General features: G+C 41.1%; 1 protein-coding gene and 1 long non-coding RNA gene across 5 annotated transcripts in view; one reads left to right on the top strand and one right to left on the bottom strand.

The window, feature by feature from the left end:
• Window positions 1–20893, bottom strand: part of F13A1 (coagulation factor XIII A chain) — a 250016-nt gene that overhangs the window by 79684 nt on the left and 149439 nt on the right. For 2 of the 3 annotated variants that reach the window (XM_058733106.1, XM_058733107.1), the window contains exon 14: window positions 13979–14115. In XM_058733106.1, the coding sequence (XP_058589089.1) occupies window positions 13979–14115 (137 nt within the window). Of the gene's footprint in view, window positions 1–5331; window positions 7034–13978; window positions 14116–20893 lie in introns of those variants that run through there. The other variant, XM_058733108.1, reaches the window with a different exon arrangement.
• Window positions 139–20579, top strand: LOC131513833 (uncharacterized). 2 transcript variants are annotated; one of them, XR_009262819.1, is made up of 5 exons: window positions 139–239; window positions 3531–3702; window positions 7982–8260; window positions 14588–14715; window positions 20492–20579. It is a non-coding gene; the product is annotated as an uncharacterized LOC131513833 (long non-coding RNA). The 2 variants fall into 2 exon arrangements; XR_009262818.1 differs by lacking the exon at window positions 20492–20579 and adding an exon at window positions 14946–15031.

The raw sequence follows: 20893 nt of genomic DNA, 5'->3' as shown, positions 1-20893 counted from the left end.
GTGATGCAAGCCCAGTGTCAACTTGTGAGCTGCTCTATGGTGAGGCCAGCAGGACAAGGAACTGGGAGAGGCCACCAACTCACAGCCAGCAAGGAACCGAGTCCTTGGTGCACCAGTCTGCAGAGAACCGGCTCTGCAGAGAACCGGCAGCTGACAGCTGAGAGCAATCTTCAGATGAGACCACAGTCCTGGCTAACCTTGACTGCTACCTCATGAGAAATCCCAAGCCGGAGCACCCAGTTAAGGATCATCTGGATTCCTGAAAAATGTTTTGATTATTTTGAATGTTATGAACATTCTTAAACGGTCTTATCTATTGATAAATATATGTACATATTTCTATCAGAAATATACTTAAGAGTTGAATTACTGGGTCGCAACATGTATTTGGATTTAGTAGATACTGCCAAGTAGTTTTTCAAATTCTACATTGTCACCAGAAGAACCCTGGATCAGTCACTATTTTTGGCAGGGCAGGACTCTTCACTGCTGCTCAATTCAGCACAGGACCAAGGGTGCCATGGGATATAAACAGCATGTTTTATTAGTAATAACACCAATGAAAAAATAACAGTGAAGGTAACCTTTTGGATACCTAATTATCTAATGTATTAATTTTTGAAAAGCAACATACAGCCAGGATTTCATTATGTGCTATTATTTTACATATAATGAGTACTAACAGAACAAAACATTAAGCACAAGTTAGGATACATAGATACCGTGGCTCTGCTTAAATTAGATTTTTTTTGGAGATAAGCAGGATTAACGAAAAGAAATGATGGAAGTAGAGTACTTTTATATTATATTTTCACTATTTGGGTTATTTAGGTGAGCCCATGCTTTTATTTATTTATTTTTTTTATCATACCTTTCCCAGATAATAGCTGTCACTTTCTGCTTAACATTACTAGTGAAGATATCATGGAAGCCTATTGTTTTTCAACATAAAGATTTTGCTGTATTACACCTATTTTTCAATTTTATATCAGTAATAACACTTTGTTGATCTATATGGGCTTTTAGCATTGTATACTCAATAAAGTTAATTAGAATGTTATTGAAGATACCTAGCATTTTAATTATCAGCATAAAAGGCAGATTCCTTTATTAGAGTCATATTTTTTGAATTCATGGTTATAGCCAAGACAAAAGAAAAAATACTCATAAGCTTGGCCTTGTGTCTATACCAAAAGAGATGTACAAAAATCAAGTTTGGCAACACCAGGCTAATACCATGGGCACTTCAGCCTAGACAGGCATGGTTTGGGTAGGGGAATACTTGGTGGGAGGGTGAACTTCTCACTTGAAAATCCCCAGATGATATAGTTGTCCAAATCTGAAATATGGGTAACGTTAGCCTTAACAAACTACCCCAGAAACAGTAAAGGAAAAGTGATCAATGTCATTATGGTAGGAAACTATTCACAATCCATATTAAATGTCATGGTTTGCGATATGAAGGGATGCTCTACTAAGCTTAGGAATCTCTTTTGAGGAAAAGGTATAGAATGGAAAAGCAGGTGCCCCTCTGCTTTCTGAGGGCTGTGTGGTATTGATGAGCATGGGCAAGAACAACAGGGATTGACTACTCCCAGTGCCTTCTGTCAGGGATCTCAGGGAGCCACCTGGATATAGGCCTTCTGTGGGTTTTGGATGTTTTGGTGAAAGACAGCACAAAAATGGGGAGCCTCACTGTGGCAGAAAGGCCCTTGTAGATGAGAGGTTGGGCAGGAGGATAGCTACTCATTATCACCACTAGTGAGTGCTGAGGACACATTTCTAGAGGGTAAGACTGCTCTAACATCAATTGGCTAGTTTCTCATCTTTAACCAGAAACTTCAGGTTTCAGGCCATTATCCAGCTCACCTGTAATAGCAGCCACAAATTTTGGGTTTAGGTATAACTAATAGAAAAATAAATTATTTCATTCCATTTTGTTTCAAGTAGTTTAGAGCTAAATCAGTGTAGACCTATATGCAAATCAAGGCATTTTTGAACATTCAAGGAGAAAACAATGGCATGTAGGTTCATGACCAGACTGTTTCCCAGTACTTCAGCTTATGGGGAGGCTGGGTTTATGGGGGTAGTAGAGGATTTGACCTGCTCTTTGAGGTTCTTAGTGGAATGGTCCTACTTCCTAAGTCTCTGTGAGAGAGCAGTATCAGCCTTTTTGTTGTGCCTTCTCTCTCATCTTCAAGTTACAGCATCTAACCAATCCCTGATGAAGCTGATGAAGGTCCCAGAAAACCATAGCTTAAAAGGAAGAGTTGAAGGAACTGGCAATATTTAAATTATTAAACTTGGAAGAATACATGTTTAGGTCTCTTCCAATACATGGAAGCTGTTGAGTAACAGCAAACTATATATCACTACATATTTTTGGAAAGAAAAGATGAAGTTCAAAAACATAGCATTTCCCCAAATCAAAAAAAGGTGTTAATCAGTAAATTGCTCTCCTTTCTGAGATTGTTGGGTTAAGTGCTCTGGTTTCATCTTACTGCATTGCAGATAACCTCAAATTCAGTGATGTAAAACAACAACCATTTTTTCATCTCTCATGATTTGATGAGTCAGGAATTTGGGCAAGGCTTGGCAGAGTGATTATTCTGCTCTAAGTGACAGAGGTTACTCAGTGGCACTCTGCTGGTGGATGAGTTGGTCTGGGATGGGGGTGGGGGCTAAGATGGCTTCATTATCTTCTCTGGTGCTTTGGTGGAGGTTGCTGGAAGGCTGAGTTCATCTATGATGGTTGACCAGAGCATTGAATGTAGTTTCTCTAGGATGGCAGTCTCAAAGTAGTCGAGCTTTTACATGGCAGCTCAGGTCTTCTATGGAAAGGATTTCAGGAATGAAGAAATTAAAGCCACCAGTCTCCCAAGGCCTGGGCCATATAACTGGTAGCATTGTTTCTACCACATTCTATCAGTCAAAGTAATCATAGAGACCACCTAGAGTTGAGGGGAGGGAAGGTGGACACCACCACTCAATAGGAGCAGTGATGACAATTTTATGGTATTCTATAATCTACCATTTTTAGGTAACAAACTCTAAGTCTGATTGTAATTATTTTTCATGCTATGTTTCCTCACTGTCTAAACTTGCTCAAACCAAAAAGAAGAGGAAAGTATGCTTTTTTTGTATTTTGGGTACTTGTTTTCACTAATAGGAAATACTTATTAGGACCCCTTATGTTTGAATTAGTTTCAGGGCTGGTGAAACATTGCTTAAATAATTACTTAAGTCCTAGAACAATGATTAGTGTGAAAATTAATGGGGGTTCACTAATTGTATCAGCAGCAAGTTGACCAAGCATCTTTTAAAAAATGTCTATTGTCTTTGGAGCTAAAAAATGCTCAGTGTAACTCCTGGCACTTGAGGTGAGCACAGTCTCTTAGTCACTCATCCTGCTGCAGTGGAGGTCTTTGTTTTTTTTCTTCTCAGTTATTCACGTGTTTGTTTTTATAGAGAGATTTCTGACAGACATACTCAAAAGATGTTTTTGTTATCTTGTTTTCATTCTTCTAAAGAGACTTAAGAAGGTAAAACAGTTGAAATGCTGAAAACAAAGGAAACACTTGTCCTAAAGTGGGAAGGAGTATCTGTAGAAGCAGTTGACTCACTTGGAGAGTTTGTCTTTAAGACAGCAGTGAGAATGGCCCTAAGAATAAGATCCTGGGTCTTCATCAGTCTTTACCAATGGTAATTACTTGGTTGCCCAAATTTCAGCTTCTAGGAAGTTGTCTGTAATATACTTGTATCAGTCTTTGAAATGGACAGCTCCCTTGACATGCTACCTTTCTCACCTTTTTTAAAAAAAAATTATTTTAAAGAGAGAGTACAAGTGGGGAAGGGGGAAGAGAGAGAAAGAGAGAGAGAGAGAGAGAGAGAGAGAGAGAGAGAATGAATCTTAAGTGGGGCTCCATCCCATGACCCTGGGATTTTAACTAAATATTCTTAAAAACTTTGGGAGACAAAATATTTAAAGAAAATATAGTAAACCAGGGGTAGATTTCACTAATTGCTCCTATCCATACCTTGATTTACCATGATTCATGGCTTCCTAGGCCTTTCTGGGTTCTGCAACAACAGGCTGGAAATAATTACATTTACTTCTTTTACAAGGTTGATGAAGTTAAATTACTTGTAATTATATGTATTCATACAATCTCTCCTATCTATCTATCTCTATCTATCATCTATCTCTCTATCATCTATCATCTATCTATCATCTATTATCTATCTAGCTCATCTACCTATCTACCTATTTCATTGTCTATCATCTATCTATAGTTTTTCATGTGTTGTTGTGAAGTTTTGCTTGATATATCCCCCAGAAGAATCTTGTGATAACATAAGTATTGTTATCATTCTTTGGTTACTGAGGCTATAAACACAAATAAAGATTTGTTCAGAAGCGCAGGGGACTAGCACAGGCAAAGTCTAGAATTCAGAGTCTCTGGTGCTGAGATTCATTGCTTGTTACCACCGCTAAAATGATTTTTAGAGCTGCAACATTATTATACAGTGTAGAATCCCAGTTGTCAGAGGGGATGGGCTGGCTCTTAGGCATGATGAATAGGTTTTATTTTGAGTGCCAACTCTAAATCAGTTGGTAATAGTTGCCTGGAGTACTGTGTGGAGGAGAATTCTGAGGTCTTATCTGAGTTGCAATTATTCAGTGATGTTTGCCATGAATGTAAGATCTCCCATACACACTTGCCATATATTTTCCACCTCTGTTCTAAGACCAAAAAGGGTATTCATTATGATAGGTATCCAGGCTGGTTTGTCCACTGATTCACCATAATGATGCAGGAGAGCATTCATGAAAAAGTATCTACAGAGATTTTGTAGTTTCTGGAAGCTGGTTTTGAACTAAATACGTATACTTCGTCCTTTGGTGAATGCGGTTAATAAAATGTAAAGAGAGCAGTAAGGAAAGGTAACTGACATGAGTACTGACTAAAGTAATTTCCTTTAAAGGAGAGATGCTTGTTTTCCTTGCAGAGTCAGTTATCTACTGCTAAGGAAGGGTGGTTTCTTGAGCACTTGTAGTGAGTAGTATGTTGTATTGAAAATTAAAAGTGTTCAGTTCTGGGGGCACCTGGGTGGCTCAGTCAGTTAAGCGTCCAACTCTTTGTTTCAGCTCAAGTCATGATCTCATGGTTTGTGAGTTTGAGCCCCACATTGGGCTCCGTGCCGACGGTGCACAGCCTGCTTGAGATTCTCTCTCTCCCTCTCTCTCTTTCTTCCCCTCCCCCTCTCACTCTCTCTCAAAAATAAATTAATTAATTAAAAAAATAAAAAAAATGTTCACTTCTGTGAAGATGCAAACACAATCGGATGAACTTTATTTGAAGCTTCAATTACACTCTAGTTAATAAGAATACACTCTATGAAGCCAGTTTAACAGTATAGCAAAATGCATTTCATTTTAAAATTGAGTATTGGAAGGCTGGGAGATTACTTAATAGAATTAGGTATGATGCAACTATAGAGGTGACCCCTACTCTTCATGGATTCCTGGTGGTGGGAACAGTCTCAAAGGCTTATAAATGTGGTTATATAGATCAGAAAATTCCACTATGGCTTTTCCCACTTTGCTTTTGTTTTTGTTAAGAATCACACCTTAGGCATTATCGATGGGTAATTTTGGCCATAAATCAGGCTTGCAAACCCATAGTAGATAGCCTTGCCTGTTGGAATCTTGGAGCATAATACAAATGTTGTTAGCATCCTCTGTCATTGGGTCTGTGGCAGCACTGGCTATTTGCAAGATGGAGTCCATATTACCTTTCAGTGCTTGAGTCCTGAGCTGATGTCTCAACATGAGTGATATGAAGGACAACAGGAAATTAGTGGCTGCTCATCCTTCCACATGTCTGTCCACCAAATCTTCCAGAGTCTCCAACTTCTAGGGCTTATTCTATCTCTAAAAATGTACTTGGGCTGGCATTATTGTGTGAAGGAAAGGATCCCAGAGAGACACATGAAGTATAATCACTAATTAAGGAGATTAATTCATCATTCTCCCTGTCCCAAATCAGCCTTGTTACTTTATAGTATTGTGGTCCCAAAAGAGTTAAAGTAAGGGATATTGGTTCCTGCTGATCAGGCCACAGTGTGACACCTCCTATAGAACTCACCATAAAATTACATTATTTAATAGATCTGAGTATTGCACCTGCTATCTTATCTCCTCGTAGGTGATTAAGTTTCCCACAAATGCAATTTGTTAATATGGGGCCACATCTTCTCAGAAGGTAAATCTGTGAAATTTGGCAGGCAGTTGCTTTGCTGCAGGTGCAACATGAAAGACCTTGCCCTGGCTTTGCCAAGAAGAAAAATGATGTTGTACTCAATTCCTGGGAAAATATTCTGACACAGAGAGTAGAATCTAATTCCAAAAAGGGGGAATAAAATTCTAGGGCCCAAATCATGTGCTTCTCTCCCTTTTGGGGAGTATACTACCTCCAAAAGGCTGAGTGGGAGATCAGAGTCTTGTTTTACATGAAGCCAGGTATTGAGCAAATCCCCTTGTTAAATGAAGTCCTCTGATATTTGGAGCTGCAGCCATTTGTGATGATAAATTATGACTTTTACTCTTATGAGCTATGAGAGCTTAATTAGAGCTTAATTAAAGCTAATGCTCAGAATTCTTTGGAAGGTGGAGTGATTAAAAACTAACTTCCATATTGAATAGTCATACTGAAAAGTTGTGTTTGAAATACACGGCATCTCCACTCTGGAGCCCCATGCAATCCTGGCTGGGTCTTCACACCTAAGTTAAAGCAAGAGCTATTTTTTGCATTAGAATTTCCTTAGCCAAGGCTGCAAGGGGCTCAGTGCCTGGGTCCATCTCAGCCCCCTGCGCATTTACACAGAAGGTCGTCTCTGAATCTGCAACTCCAGCTCACCATACACGTGTCTCAGGGAGTCACTGGTCATGCTAGCTATCAGCTTCCGAGGGCCAGACACCCAGGGTCGACAAACTTCTTCCCATTGCACAGTGGAGTTGGGCCGGATTTCACTGAAAGGATGGAAAAGAGAGGAAAGGTTTTACTCTTCAGAGAGGCAGATCCGGTTCCCACCTTGATCAGGAAGCAGTAAGAACACCTGCCTGATTCATACGCTCTCCTTCTCTCAGTGGATGGTGGTTAGAAGACAAAGGGCTGATTCCAAAAGTTCTGATGCAAATAAGGCCTCTAGATGGGCATGTGCTAGAGACAGACCCATTGGGTCATGGTTCCTTCCATTTGAATGCATCAACCGGCCACCCAGTAGATGTGTGGTGAAGCTGGGGCTAAGCCTCCCACCAGCCATGAGCCAACTGAATTCTAGGTTGTCCTCCAGCCTCCACAGCAACCTCATGGATGTGACTAATCTCCTTTGGCTCACTCTGGGCCACTCTGATTCTCTCTTGGATTAGACTCCTAGCTGAATCTCCAGCTGCCTTTGCTGAGGTCCCGATAATCTAATTAGTTATTGCCAATTCCCTTGGAGTAGACATTGTTCCCAGGCCCAAGATCTAGAACATAACCTTACCTGCTGCCAACTGATGGAGTATTTGCATGCTCTATAATTCATAATCCTGTTCAACCAACAAAATGGGTCATTTTGACCATGCACTTTTCTGCTACTCATTTGTATCCATCCTGATAATGGGACTGACCTTTAGTAGTTATGGTATTCTCCTCTTCCTTTGCAGCCTATTTCTGAGGTTTTCCTAAGCTTCATGGTCAAGCTCACTCCAGTGAATGACTGAGGTCAATCAGGGTTGAGGGGATTTAGGCTTCTCTGGATGCTTCACATATATCACCCTATTGAAGCCTCAGGAGGAAGTTACATGTAGGTTTTATATACATGATAGTCCTTTGAGGTAGATACTATTTAACATATTTAATAGTTAAGAAAAATGGAGGGAGGGGTATATAGGTGGCTCAGTTGGTTAAGGGTCCAACTTTTGCTTTCCATGCAGGTCATGATCTCATGGTCATGAGGTTAAGCCCCAGGTCGGGATATGCACTGGGCATGGAGCCTGTTTGAGATTCCTCTCTCTCTCTCTCTCTCCCTTTGCCCCTTCCCCAGCTCTCATGCTCTCTCTCTATCAAAAAAGAAAAGAAAAAGAAAAGAAAAGAAAAGAAAAGAAAAGAAAAGAAAAGAAAAGGAAAGAAAAGAAAAGAAAAGAAAGAACAAAAGTGGAGGGATAAACAAGCAAAGCAATTTTCCGAGATCACACAGCTATTAATGGACAGAGGTGAGCTTTGGACTCAAGTTGTTCTGGTTCCCAAATTCATACTCTTTCTACTATTGTATTTCATACAATATCTGCCAAAAGATGAGTTTTCTGACCACTGTGCTTGCTTTTTTGTTTTTTGTTTTTTTGTTTTTTTCACAAGCAAGACAGATGCCCTTTTATTCAATATTAAGAGCTTCTTACAGTGTTGTTCATGGAGGGTTCATGGAGGATTCCTGGTCTTTGCTCTCTGACCCTCAGGGAGGGTATGTGCAGGGTGTCTTTGCAGGGAATCCTGGGCCAACGTTTCTCTGGGAGAGCACTGGGGAGATGAATATACCACCATGTGTATATTAGAAAAGGGACCTGCTTTCATGGGATTATTGAGGCACAGCACATCAGAATTAGAAAGGACTTAGAAATCATTTAGTCTAGTGACTTCATTTTACAGGCAAGGAAGATTAGATCCTATGGAATCCTCCATAGTCACAATCTGATGGCCCAGACCATGGAAGAACAAAGATATTCTGGGGGACATGAAGAGTGTGCTCATGCTCAGAAATGAGGAACATGTTGTACAGAGGCATTCTGTGAATACATCCCTAATGGATGGCACTTATTACTAGTACCATGAAGGGGCTGAGAGACCAAAAGAGCTGGGGATGCTCTAGCTTCAGACTGGGGTGGTTACAAAGAAGGGGAGCTGTCAAGGAAAGTCTGGAGTGGTTCAAAGACCTCAGCTGTGTAAGCCCCCATTTGTCCCTGGGTGCCAGGGCCATGGAGCATCACTTTAAGCAGAGCCAAAGTACAAGGAGAAATATGGAGCCCCATACCTGTGTTTAACCTATTCTATGCAAACTTAGAACCCCCAAATTTCCTTAAATAGAGCTAAAATCTATGTATTTTAGCTGGCTGTGGGTGTACATCCTCTGGAATAAAAAGGGGAAATGCCCCAAATCTTAGAAATCTAGGCACTAAATAAGAAATTCTTTTCAAACTCTTATCTCTGTGCCCAGTGAATTGGGAAAGGCATCTAAGTCCTTGGGGACTCCTCACTTTGGAGCTGCTCTAGGCATTGACTTTGACACTACTGGTCTAAATGTGTTACTTAATTTGGTATTTGCTAATTATTTTCCTTATTTTTATTCTTTATAAATGTGATTCTATACACTATTTCCATCCATTATATAATAGGCAAATTATGTGAAAAGTGCACACACATCACCTATATAGGTATTGTTCAAACTCAGTAAGTTGATTTTACGATTCAAAGTTTGAAAAACATTGACCTCACCATGGGTTTCTTCACCTATAAAAAGCAGACACTGTGGGATATTGAATAGAGTGGGGGAGGGTGGTGGTGAATTACTATTTGTACTGCACTTGGAAGCATGGCAAAATATGGTAAAGTGCCCAATGTTGTTTATAAAAGTATTACTGTTGTTGTTGTTATTGTTATTATTATTACCACAACCCCCTTTGTGGTCATTGCTTCCTCTGCCTGAACTCTCTGTAATGTAACTAGGAAAGTAAGCTCCCCCTGCCTGTTTGCAGAGCAACATTTCTCTGTCCTTAATTTACAGTGATTAATTCAATATGAATACATGTTTTGAGATATTTATTTCTCAAGAGCTGTGCTATTTTTACCCTGGTCCATTCATTCTTTCTTCCCTGGTTTCCCCAAGTGATCAATCAGAAACACTTAGCAAAATAGTCATCCTGCTTAAGGATCTGGTCTGGGGCCATGTAATGCAGGTGACTACCTCCAACAGAAACTATAATCCCCAAGCTTCACTTTGTTATTGGTTCTTACTCTTATACTCAGTCCCATAATGATATTTGTACATGTATCTCATACATGTATACATGCCTACTCAAGAGAATCATACAAAGATACTCATAAATGAAGATACACTTGCATGTCTAAGTATGCATTTACTTACAGATAACTATGTACAGAAAGAGAAAAGAATCATTTACCCATATTGGTAAGTGGAGTAATACTGGAATAATCCTATTTGCCTGGGGATAGATGTTGTGATAAATGGTTCTCGGTTAATGTGCTGAGCTATCAGGATATGCTGGCCATTTATCATCTTGAACGCACGCAGGCAAATGGGATTATTATTACAATAAACTGCAACTATCTATGGGTTGTTCTCTGTGTGTCTAGCCCTCAGCTTCTGTCCTACTTGAGAAACTCAAAATTTAAAACAAAATTTACAAAGTCAGGAAACTTTTCTCTTGAAATAACTTACTGAACCTGATCATTTTTTAAAGAGAAAAATGAATCTGGAAGATGAATTATTTGATGCTCTGGAAGGATCAAGTGCAGAAACTTGAAAGCTGAGAGTCTGTGGGGGCAAGCACTTCCAAGCATCTGAGATAGGAGGGAGGCGGTGGGAGAAGGCAGACAGGTAAACCATCTCGGAGCACAGTTGGGTCTTACCCTGAACAAGGAACAAGCAGCACTGCCTTCCTTGTTCCTAGTTCAATTGCATGTTTTCTGGCTCCTGCCTTCCAGGCTCCCTGCTTTGAGCTTGAGACCCCTTGCCTTCTAGGGCCCTGGCAGGAATGTGGGTGGATAGGTAGGGGTAGTGATTCTCTTGACGATTCAAGATGTGTATCCTAGAAAGGAATACACTCTTATGGAGGATTCTGATTCTGCAGAATTGCTCTTTTTAAGGGTCCAAGTTGTTACATGGATCTGCCACTCTAGATCAGATCTTGGCAGGAGAGGGTGCCCTGGAGTTCTTGTAATTATCTGACAATATGGATGTGGGTGCTGGCTGGCTCAGGTCTTAGTTGTGAATGTGTGTGCTGGAGTCAGGAGGAGACAGAGAGAATAGTGCTCTTTCCAAAGTCCCAAGCCCACCCTAGGTATTAAACATTTTCTCTCTCAAGTTCTTTCCAATGTTTGACGGTCTAGGAGAAATAAAGCTACCCTTGCATTGAGAGATCCACCCTATGGATCTGGATTCCCAAAACAGATTGAGGACCTGGCTTTCTGTCTGTTATCTATCTGCAATAGACCAGTGTGTTGGAAGTAAGTACCAATAGTACCTTAAAAAAGAGTGTGGGCAGGGCATTTGCCTTGTGTCCATGTAGGGACTGGACTCTTCCATCCTTTCCATGATTCACTCCACTTCACTACCCCAATGTAAGATAGTAACAATAAATGCCTAGACACTCAACCCACTTGGAGCCCTACGCCTTCCAAATGGTGGGTCTTTACACCATGTGATGATTAATCTTCTAACACACAGATGGTCTTTTTTCATGCATTGGCCTGTGATCAAGGTGGGATTTGGGGCATAGCCAAGGTGTACAGGGACCAGGGGGTTCTGGTAGCTTCAGATGAAGCTTCTGAGGCATACCGTCTGAGAAGGAAAAATTGGATGCAGATTTCTTCTGTTTTGAAGAAGAAACTTGTTTCACTTTGTCTGAGTGATTCTTGCATCTGATTCAAGTGGGAAGGTGTGAGAAGGGTTGAGTAAGGCTATCGGTTCTGACAAAAGCAAGGCTACCACTGCTGACCTCTCCCTGTGGCTGAAGATGATTTCTAATTTAATTTTTTTTCCTGCAACTTTCCTATTAGCACAGGAAGGGTGTTATGTTTTGTGCTTGCCTTCTTTAAAAAGCACTCAAATTATTTTCTCTGTTTATTGCATTCATGGGCAGCAGGCATTTCTTGGACAATGGGATTGCAAAGGCTGTGAGCACTGTAACTTAAAAGAAATGCAGAGAGCACTTAGTGGGCAAAGTGTTCTTTAAAGGCATCCCAGAAGGGGTGAAGGAGGCCTTGGCCTGGTCCCACAGATTCAGAGGTAACTTTCAGAAAGCGCATTGAAGATATTCCTAACATCATCAGGCACTTTCCGCAGCCCTCCACCTCCCCTTCTCTATTTTAGAAGGTCACCCACAGGAAATATGCTAGATTGATTGATGCTGACAGGGACTTATTTGTGGTAGAAATGAAAGTAATAAACCTCAAAGATTGGGATCCATTCTGGGTGTCACAATTTCAGAGGAGCCCTGACAAACTGGAGTTAGGTGGGAGATGAGGGAAGCTGAAGCCCCATCAGGGGTCAGAGGGATGAAGTCAGGGGAGGTATGAAGAAATGTGACAGTTGTTTGCAAACATTTGCAGGGCACCAGGTGGAAGAGAGTTGGGCTTTGTTCTGTGCCAATCCAAATGACAGGATCACTGGGTAGGATCAAGAGGTAGAACTTTTTCCTAACAATTGGAGCTACCTGACCATGAAATGGGCTGTGTTGTTGGGTGATACTCCTTGTCAGTAGAAGTCCCAGAAACTGCAGCACACAACCCAATTGCACTAGGCATGGATGAAGCGATTTCATTCTTATTATCACAGAGCCTGAGGTCCCCTGAGAACACAGTCTGCAAGTCTTGAGGCTCACCTTTATTCTGTTGAAAGGAACAGTTCTAGAGTGCATGTGTCGGCAAAATCTGGGGGGTGGCGTTGGGAAGAAAGGACCCTTGCAAAGGGACATCTTTCAGCATCATATCTGCCACATAGTAGGTACTCAATAGATATTAGTATCACTGCTACATGAGGAGGTAGCAGGGCACAATGCTTGAGACTTAGGTTCTGAATCAGCCACCCCGAGTCTGAATCTTTGCACTACATTTTTATTTTTTATTTATTTATTTTTTATTTTTTAATATATGAAATTTACTGTCAAATTGGTTTCCATACAACACCCAGTGCTCATCCCAAAAGGTGCCCTCCTCAATACCCATCACCCACCCTGCCCTGCCTCCCACCCCCCATCAACCCTCAGTTTGTTCTCAGTTTTTAACAGTCTCTTATGCTTTGGCTCTCTCCCACTCTAACCTCTCTTTTTTTTTTTTTCCTTCCCCTCCCCCATGGGTTTCTGTTACGTTTCTCAGGATCCACATAAGAGTGAAACCATATGGTATCTGTCTTTCTCTGTATGGCTTATTTCACTTAGCATCACACTATCCAGTTCCATCCACGTTGCTACAAAAGGCCATATTTCATTTTTTCTCATTGCCACGTAGTATTCCATTGTGTATATAAACCACAATTTCTTTATCCATTCATCAGTTGATGGACATTTAGGCTCTTTCCATAATTTGGCTATTGTTGAGAGTGCTGCTATAAACATTGGGGTACAAGTGCCCCTATGCATCAGTACTCCTGTATCCCTTGGATAAATTCCTAGCAGTTTGCACTACATTTTTAAAAAAATATTTATTTATTTTTGAGAGAGAGAGAAACAGTGTGAGTGGGGGAGGAGTAGAGAGAGAGGGAGACAGAATCTGAAGCAGGCTCCAGGCTCTGAGCTGTCAGCACAGAGCCTGACGTGAGGCCCAAACCCATGGACTGCAAGATCATGACCTGAGCCAAAGTGGGACGCTTAACTGACTGAGCCACCCAGGCACCCGACACTACTCTTATAAGCTGTGAAACTCGGGCCAAATCAGCCAACCCCTCAAAGCCTCAAACTCCTCTACTACCTCAAGGGAGATGCTAATAGCATCCTCATTAGGGTGGTTTTATGGATTAAATGATGGAAGTGCCAGTCAAGTCAACCCTACTTGTACCCCATGACTCATAGAAATGGCCAATAAGAAGGCAGCAGCTTCTCAGACACATTCCTTCGGCATTATATGTAAGTTGGGAAACGACAGAGAAAGATAAGCCTGCCCACGTCACTTCTCACCTTCTCAGTCCCCACCCCAGGCCTTACCGGAACATCTTCCTCATTGGTTTTGTCACTCCAGGACCATCCAGGTATATCCAAACATTTCGCAGAGTTTCTTTTAGAGGATTGGTGAATTCAACTGTCACCACCATGTCAGAACCAACCATCCTAGTGCCGCGGACCTAAGACATGAGTTGGGGGAGGAAAATGCAGTTCATTAGCAGCACATAAAAGCTTTCTGCTCTCCTGTGTCCTTAACCATCTTCACTTTTGCTGGTTTTACAGAATGGTTATTCTTTGGCAATGGAACCAGGATGATGAGGCTAGCTGATTGCTTTGACTGGGGGATACCTATTGAGACAAAGATGGAAAATTACTAATTAGGATCACACTCTTTTCCTCATTAGGAAAACCACCCTAATTAGAGCTCAGGTTAATAGCCGTGACCACCAGCTGCTCTCTATCAGCAGGAGATGGAAGTGCACTTGGTGTAGCAACACATTTCCATGGTGAGGGTGGCCAGGCAAACTCTGCTTCTGGACAGGACTCAAGCTTCCTGCCAGGACACCGGGGGTGGGGGCGGTGTCTGTGGAGGAATTCCTAAGTTCAAGAGGAAGAGATGGCTCCAGGGTGACTGAGCCTTCTTACTTTTAGGCACACTTCAAAGAAATATGGCCAAAGAGGGAGTCATCACTGTGGAACTTGAAGAAAAGGAATCTGGACGCTAAAGTAGGCTAAAAAGACTTTTCATCCACAGCTACAACACCTGAGTCCAGGAGAGAGTAAGGCTCTTTGTTAGTGAGTTTATCTATGACAAGTCTCAGAAGGATTGGGTATTTGGCAAAGCGTCACATGAGGTGGCCTGAGTTCAGTGTGAGTTCAACACTTACTAGTAGTGGGGCCTTAACCTTTTTGAGATTCAGTTTTCTTGTCTCTAAGACTGGACTGACATTCCCATGGGGTTGCTGACGTGGAATGCTATTACTGTTGGCTCTTTGGCTGTGTTTATTAGGTGCCAGGAATGGTATGCCTTCCCAACACCAACCCAGTGAGCTGGAAAATGGCCAGGTGGCTATGGGGTTTGCTTGTTTGTTTCAGAGGTATGTATGCTGAATGGATGGATCTGCATAAGCTCTATACAACTTGGGAATAATAATAGTAGTTCTTCCTTTCTAAGAAAAGGGTAGAATGAGAAAATGCATGTAAAATAGCTAAAACACTGCATAGCATGAGACAGAAGCTCCATAGCTTATGGCTCATACTGTTTTTGGAATAGCAATGTTCAAGGTAGCTTGTTTTATTCACCTTATATTTATATTTTAGTGCACTTTCAACTCCAACATGTAGCCAGTGCCCAGCAAACATTTGTGAAATTAATTTCACTGTTTAACAATGGAATTTATTGAGTTTTCTACATAACAGCCCAGCCATTGTTATACCCCATTTCTTTAAGCAGACATATAATATAGAAAAAAATCATGTGGAAATGAACCTTTTTATGAATAGAGGGAAAGAGGAAGGATAATGCCCAGGAAAAAGACTCTCACTTACTGAATCTGCAGTAAAGAATAAATCTTCATTGCTTCACTGTTTAAGAAACAATTTGTGTCTAAATTTATGTCTATGGGATTTTAAAAATCTATGAGAAAAATGAAAATTGCAGCCCAATGCTCTGTGTTTAGTACATTCAAATCCACACCCGCTGGGGTGGGGGTGGGGGATCCTGCCATCAGAGGGATCAGGGGGTAGAGCAACGATCATGGTGGTGACCATGGCAGGTGTCACCAAGAGAGCGCAGATTGCATGCCAAGTGGTGTGTCTAGCCTGTCACCAGTGGTCTTCAGCCTGGCATGCACAAAGAGTCAGCTGGGGGACTTTAAAAATCACAGAGGTGTAGGCCCACTCCCAAGCAACTAACTCAGAATCTCAGGCAGAGCCTGTAATAAGTTTATTTTAAGCACCCCTGTTGATTTCTAGGAACCAACTTAGAAAACTGCTCCCCAGTTGAAAATCTCTGATGCAGACAACACATTTGGAAGACAGGCTGAAATTTTCACTGTCTTCCCCAGATGCCCTGACTCTATCGATAGAGATACTGGAAGTACAGAAGTGCATTATTAGAATACTCTTAGTGTTCTTGGCTTAATTCTCAAGTCTGGCTGACATATTTTTCATAAGTTGGGAAAAAAATTTCAGAACACTTTCACATTTAAAAAAAATACAAGATAAAGATAATGTTTACAAAAACTGAATTGGAGAAAGTGGGGCTACTTCAGAGATGTTGTTGGTAGAAGTCTGCTAGGATCCCTTTAACTTCAGGGAAGAACTATTTTAGAGCCATCTGCCATTTTCATGGCATGCTATTACAAGTATGGACATAAGCCCCTTGCAAAAAATCTGATAATAGCTACTGGCCCTTCCTCAACACAGACATACACAGTGATGAATACAAGATACATACACCTCTCACATGTGGTTTTAGAGGGTTCATTACAGACCCAGAAGGTCTGTCTATGGCCCTCCCTGGGTCTGTGGGCTCCAGGTGAAGAATCATTTCCATACGCCAATTTCCATGCTAGCTCTGCAGGAAGATTCCTGCACTGTGGAAAGCCAAGTGCATCCTTCCAGGTCACTCTTGACAGTGATGGGGAAATTTAGTGTTTGAGAGGTTGGTGCCCATGCTCAGGCCTTCACGGATAGGCTTTAGATCTGACCGTGACTTGAAGATTAAGCCTTCTCAGATATCTTCATGGCTAACCAGTTTCCCCTCAGATGTCATTATCGTAGCCAGCTGCTACCATGGGCATGTAAATACTGCCCAGGCTTCCCTAACAATGGAGTGGGCAGGAGGCCAGAGAGAAGTGGGGGCAATGACAGGAGAGGCCTATTCTCACATTGTAGAGTGCTTCCTTTGCAGTTAATGAACACTCATTTTCCTTTTCCCGACATTCATCTTCTGTACCCAGAATTTAAACTTCCTTTGCCTGACTACTGAGATGATAATGAACCCTAGAGACTCTAACCAAACCAAATACAAAAGCCTGTGTAACATTTAACATCACTGTTTTCTGTTTAGGGAAATTAAGTGGAGATATGTTCCTCCCTTCTTTTGAGGAAAATGGAACGCACACATGGTATTTTCACAGTATGTGCTGATTTGAGCAAGGAGCATGCTATGGTATCTGCGAAATGCTGAGAAGGCCATGGTGGATGAAAATGTCTGTCCAAATCTAATTTTTTAAGGAACCTTCACCGGTCCCCTCTCTTTCATGCTGTAAAAATAATTCCATATCATTGTAGTTATATTTTGGATTGTCTTGCTATCATAAAAAGTTAAACAAAAGAAGCCCTAAGCAATCCAGAGAAAGTTAGGTCAGGGAGAAACTTTTATGTGTACTTACTTTAGAGAAGGGTAGCCATTACTCAGGCCAAAGAAAAAAGATAAAGTCTATGTCATACTGCATGACATCAAAGTCTTTTCCATGTGTTTGATGGCTCTGATTGTTTTCAATATCCCATTTAAAAATACATGTTTTGGGGGCACCTGGGTGGCTCAGTCAGTTGTGTCTGACTCTTGATTTTGGCTCAGGTTATGATCTCATGGTGGGTGAGGTTGAGCTCTGTGTCAGGCTCTGTGCTGATAGCACAGAGACTGCTTAGGATTCTCTCTTTCCCTCTTTCTCTGCCCCTCCCCTGCTCATGCTCTCTGTCTCTCTGTGAAAGTAAATAAATATTAAAAAAAATAAAAATATCTGTTTAAAAAATTTTTTAATGTTTTTATTTATTTTTGAGAGAGAGACACACAGTGAAAGCAGGGGAGGGGCAGAGAGAGAGGGAGACACAGAATTTGAAACAGGATCCAAGCTCTGAGCTATCAGCACAGAGCCCAACCCAGGGTTCGAGCTCATAAACCATGAGATCATGACAGGATGCTCAACCGACTGAGCCACCCAGGTGCCCCCAAAATATCTTTTTTTTTTTAAGTTTTTATATATTTTGAGAGAGAGCATGAATAGGGGAAGGGCAGAGAGAGAGAGGGAGAGAGAGTATCCCAAGCAGGCTCCGCATTGTCAGTGCAGAGCCCAGTGTGGGGCTCGAATGCACGAGCATATGAGATCATGGCCTGAGCCAAAGTTAGACACTTAACTGACTGAACCAGGCACTCCAATGAAAATATGGTTTTAAATATTGACATAAAATATGATGATTTTCCAAATTAAATACCATTCTCCAATTTTGACATTCTGAGTTCTTGTCTATCATACTGCTTAATGATAATGACTAGCTATTTTGATTCTTTGTGAACAAGATAGTTACTAACGCAGATACACACACATACATGTAAACTTTTAGAGGGAATTACTTTGTAGGAAGTCACAAGATCTCTTCCATGGAGCATATGCTTTATAATATGATAACTGTATTCAAAATTGAAATGAAATGAGGGAAAAAGTTTGAGAAAGAAGTAGTTTAGGTAGCAATATAATTCACACAGTTTATTATTAGTTCACCTCACAACACTTACTTCAAGTGCCATCAATAATGTATTACATGTATTATTGGAAAATACATTTTTTCTTCTCTCTAGCCTTGCTGGTAATAAGTAGCTTCTTATTTGTGAACTCTGCTTACCAGCACCAGCACCACCACTGCTGAGTTTAGCATTTACTCCATAATACTAACGGTTTTATGGTAGTCAGGCAATGTTCTAAGTCTGCACCATCCAATATGGTAGCCACTAGCCACATGTAGCTATTTAAATTAAAATCAATGAAATTAAATTAAAAATTCAGTCCTTAATTGTACTAGCTACATTTCAAGTACTCAATAACTACCTGTGGTTAGTGGCTATCATATAGGACAGTGCAGATTTAGAATATTCCCATAATCATAGAAAGTTCTATTGGACAATTTTTGTCAAGTGATTTACTTATATTTATTATTTAATTCTCACAACCCTATGAGGTAGGTATTGAATCTTCTTTTTATAGATGAGGAAATTGAGGCACAGAGAAGTTAAGTAACATGTTCAAGGTCACATGGACAATAGTAGGGGAAGTAAGACTTGAATATGGAGAATCTGGTGCCAGAATTTTGGCTTAACCGCACCCCCTATACCGATAGCAATAATAGCAATAATAGTAATTAGTTATTAATTAATTGGTAATTACTAATTAGTCATTAGCAATAGCGATAGCACCTCACATTATTTTTAGTGTTTACTTAGTAATGCAGGCATTGTACTCATAATTTTACTTACATAGTCCTCCCTCCAGCCCTCCCTATGGGCTTGGGGGCAAACATTATCATCATCTTCATTCAACTGATGTCATTCTGACACTTAGAAGATAATCAAAGGACCCGAGTTACAGAGCTAGTAAATTGGCAGAACACAGATATGAATCTAGGTCTTTCTGACTCCGAAATATTCATCTTTAAACATTACGTACACTGTCATCTCTGACAGCAGAGAGGCAAAAATAGTAATTTTTAAAAATGAAAATAGCTTCTTCATTTTCTGAAATCCACTGAAGAATCATTCTCAGTATTACCTTCTGTTACCACTAAACTTCCAGGTAAGCATGATGATTATACTAGAACCTGAACTAAATTTGAAAATATATGTACAACCCAACTCTTTGTGTTTGACTTCATGGGAAAAGAATCTGATTCCTATGCCAGAGTAAAATGTGACAGGGTAGCCTTGGGGCCTTGATATATTACTTGACGATAATAGGATTTTCCATTTAAGGTAAAGATAGAGATATCATTTTAGAATATAGTGGGATCATATAAAGGTAGGTAAGATTCGTTATTCTTGAAGTTTTACTTTGTGTCTGTATGTGTGTTTTTTAAGATTAAAAAATAGCAAACAGGAAATATAGAGAAGAAATTATGTTTTAGGCATCCCAGTTAGCAGCAATTTCTCATTTGCATTCCCAAGTCTAGGTTGTTCGATGGCTGTGCTGAGTGGGGAGATGCAAATGCTCAGTTTACAGTGGCCGGGCTCACTCACAGACGTACTCTAGGATGCTCTCTCTTGGCTGACGGAGCACACCCACTGTCTGCTCCTCTGTGACCAACAGCCATGGTTGGGTGGAGAGTCAGCTCCCCAAGCATGTAAAGTCATGGCTGACGGTGCCCCACCTGGGACCCTTTGGGGATGCTCACAGCCCATCAGGGCTGACGTCTTTGTTTTTCTCCACAGATTGATAGGACAGTGGGAAGGGGCACAACTGTAGTGGTTGGGACACAGAAAATGACCACAGTTGGAGGAAACCGAGGGGAACGTGCTGGACTCAGGGTCTAAAGACAATGGGGCTGCCACTGTATGTCTTTGGACTGAGTCATTTGAACTCTCTGGGCCTTGGTTTTTTTGTGTGGTTACTGGGAGGATTCAATGTGATATTATATGTTAAATCATCTGGCAGAGCATCTGAAACATAGAATTTATTGAGTCTAAACGCAGTTGAGGTTTAAAGGGAGATCATGTTGCCAGAGTGACCATGAAATCCTTCTCACCCATGAGTTCTCTTATGTGGAATGATGCGGATATAGTTTCTCAGGTACTGGACAAGAGAGTCACAAAGGAGAGAAGCTGCCAGCCTCCACCAACACTTGAAAGAGAAGTGGAGAAGCCCAGGTCCCCACGGCCCTGTGCCAGCCTGCCTGGTGACCTATGGTCCTGGTGACCCAGACATGTGGAAGAGACATGGAGAACCCAAGGGAGGTTGGAAGGGAAAAACGTGCTTGGTTGGAGACAAGGGAAGGAAAAATGGGTCGGGGTTCGGGGACATTTAGAACACCAAGTCTTTGTTTTCATTTTTTTTTGCCTCGCTGGAAGGTATCAACATTTAGGTGGTCGCAGAACAAAATGCAACTATAGGAACGTCTCACAATTTACCCAGTAACCGTCATGGTGACATTCATTTCTCAAGTGGTTTCCCAGTTTTACCCTCC

This window comes from Neofelis nebulosa, chromosome 6 (assembly GCF_028018385.1).
Source record: "Neofelis nebulosa isolate mNeoNeb1 chromosome 6, mNeoNeb1.pri, whole genome shotgun sequence".
NCBI lineage: Eukaryota > Metazoa > Chordata > Mammalia > Carnivora > Felidae > Neofelis > Neofelis nebulosa.
Note: the sequence above shows the minus strand (reverse complement) of the source record. Positions and strands in the feature narration are given on the sequence as shown.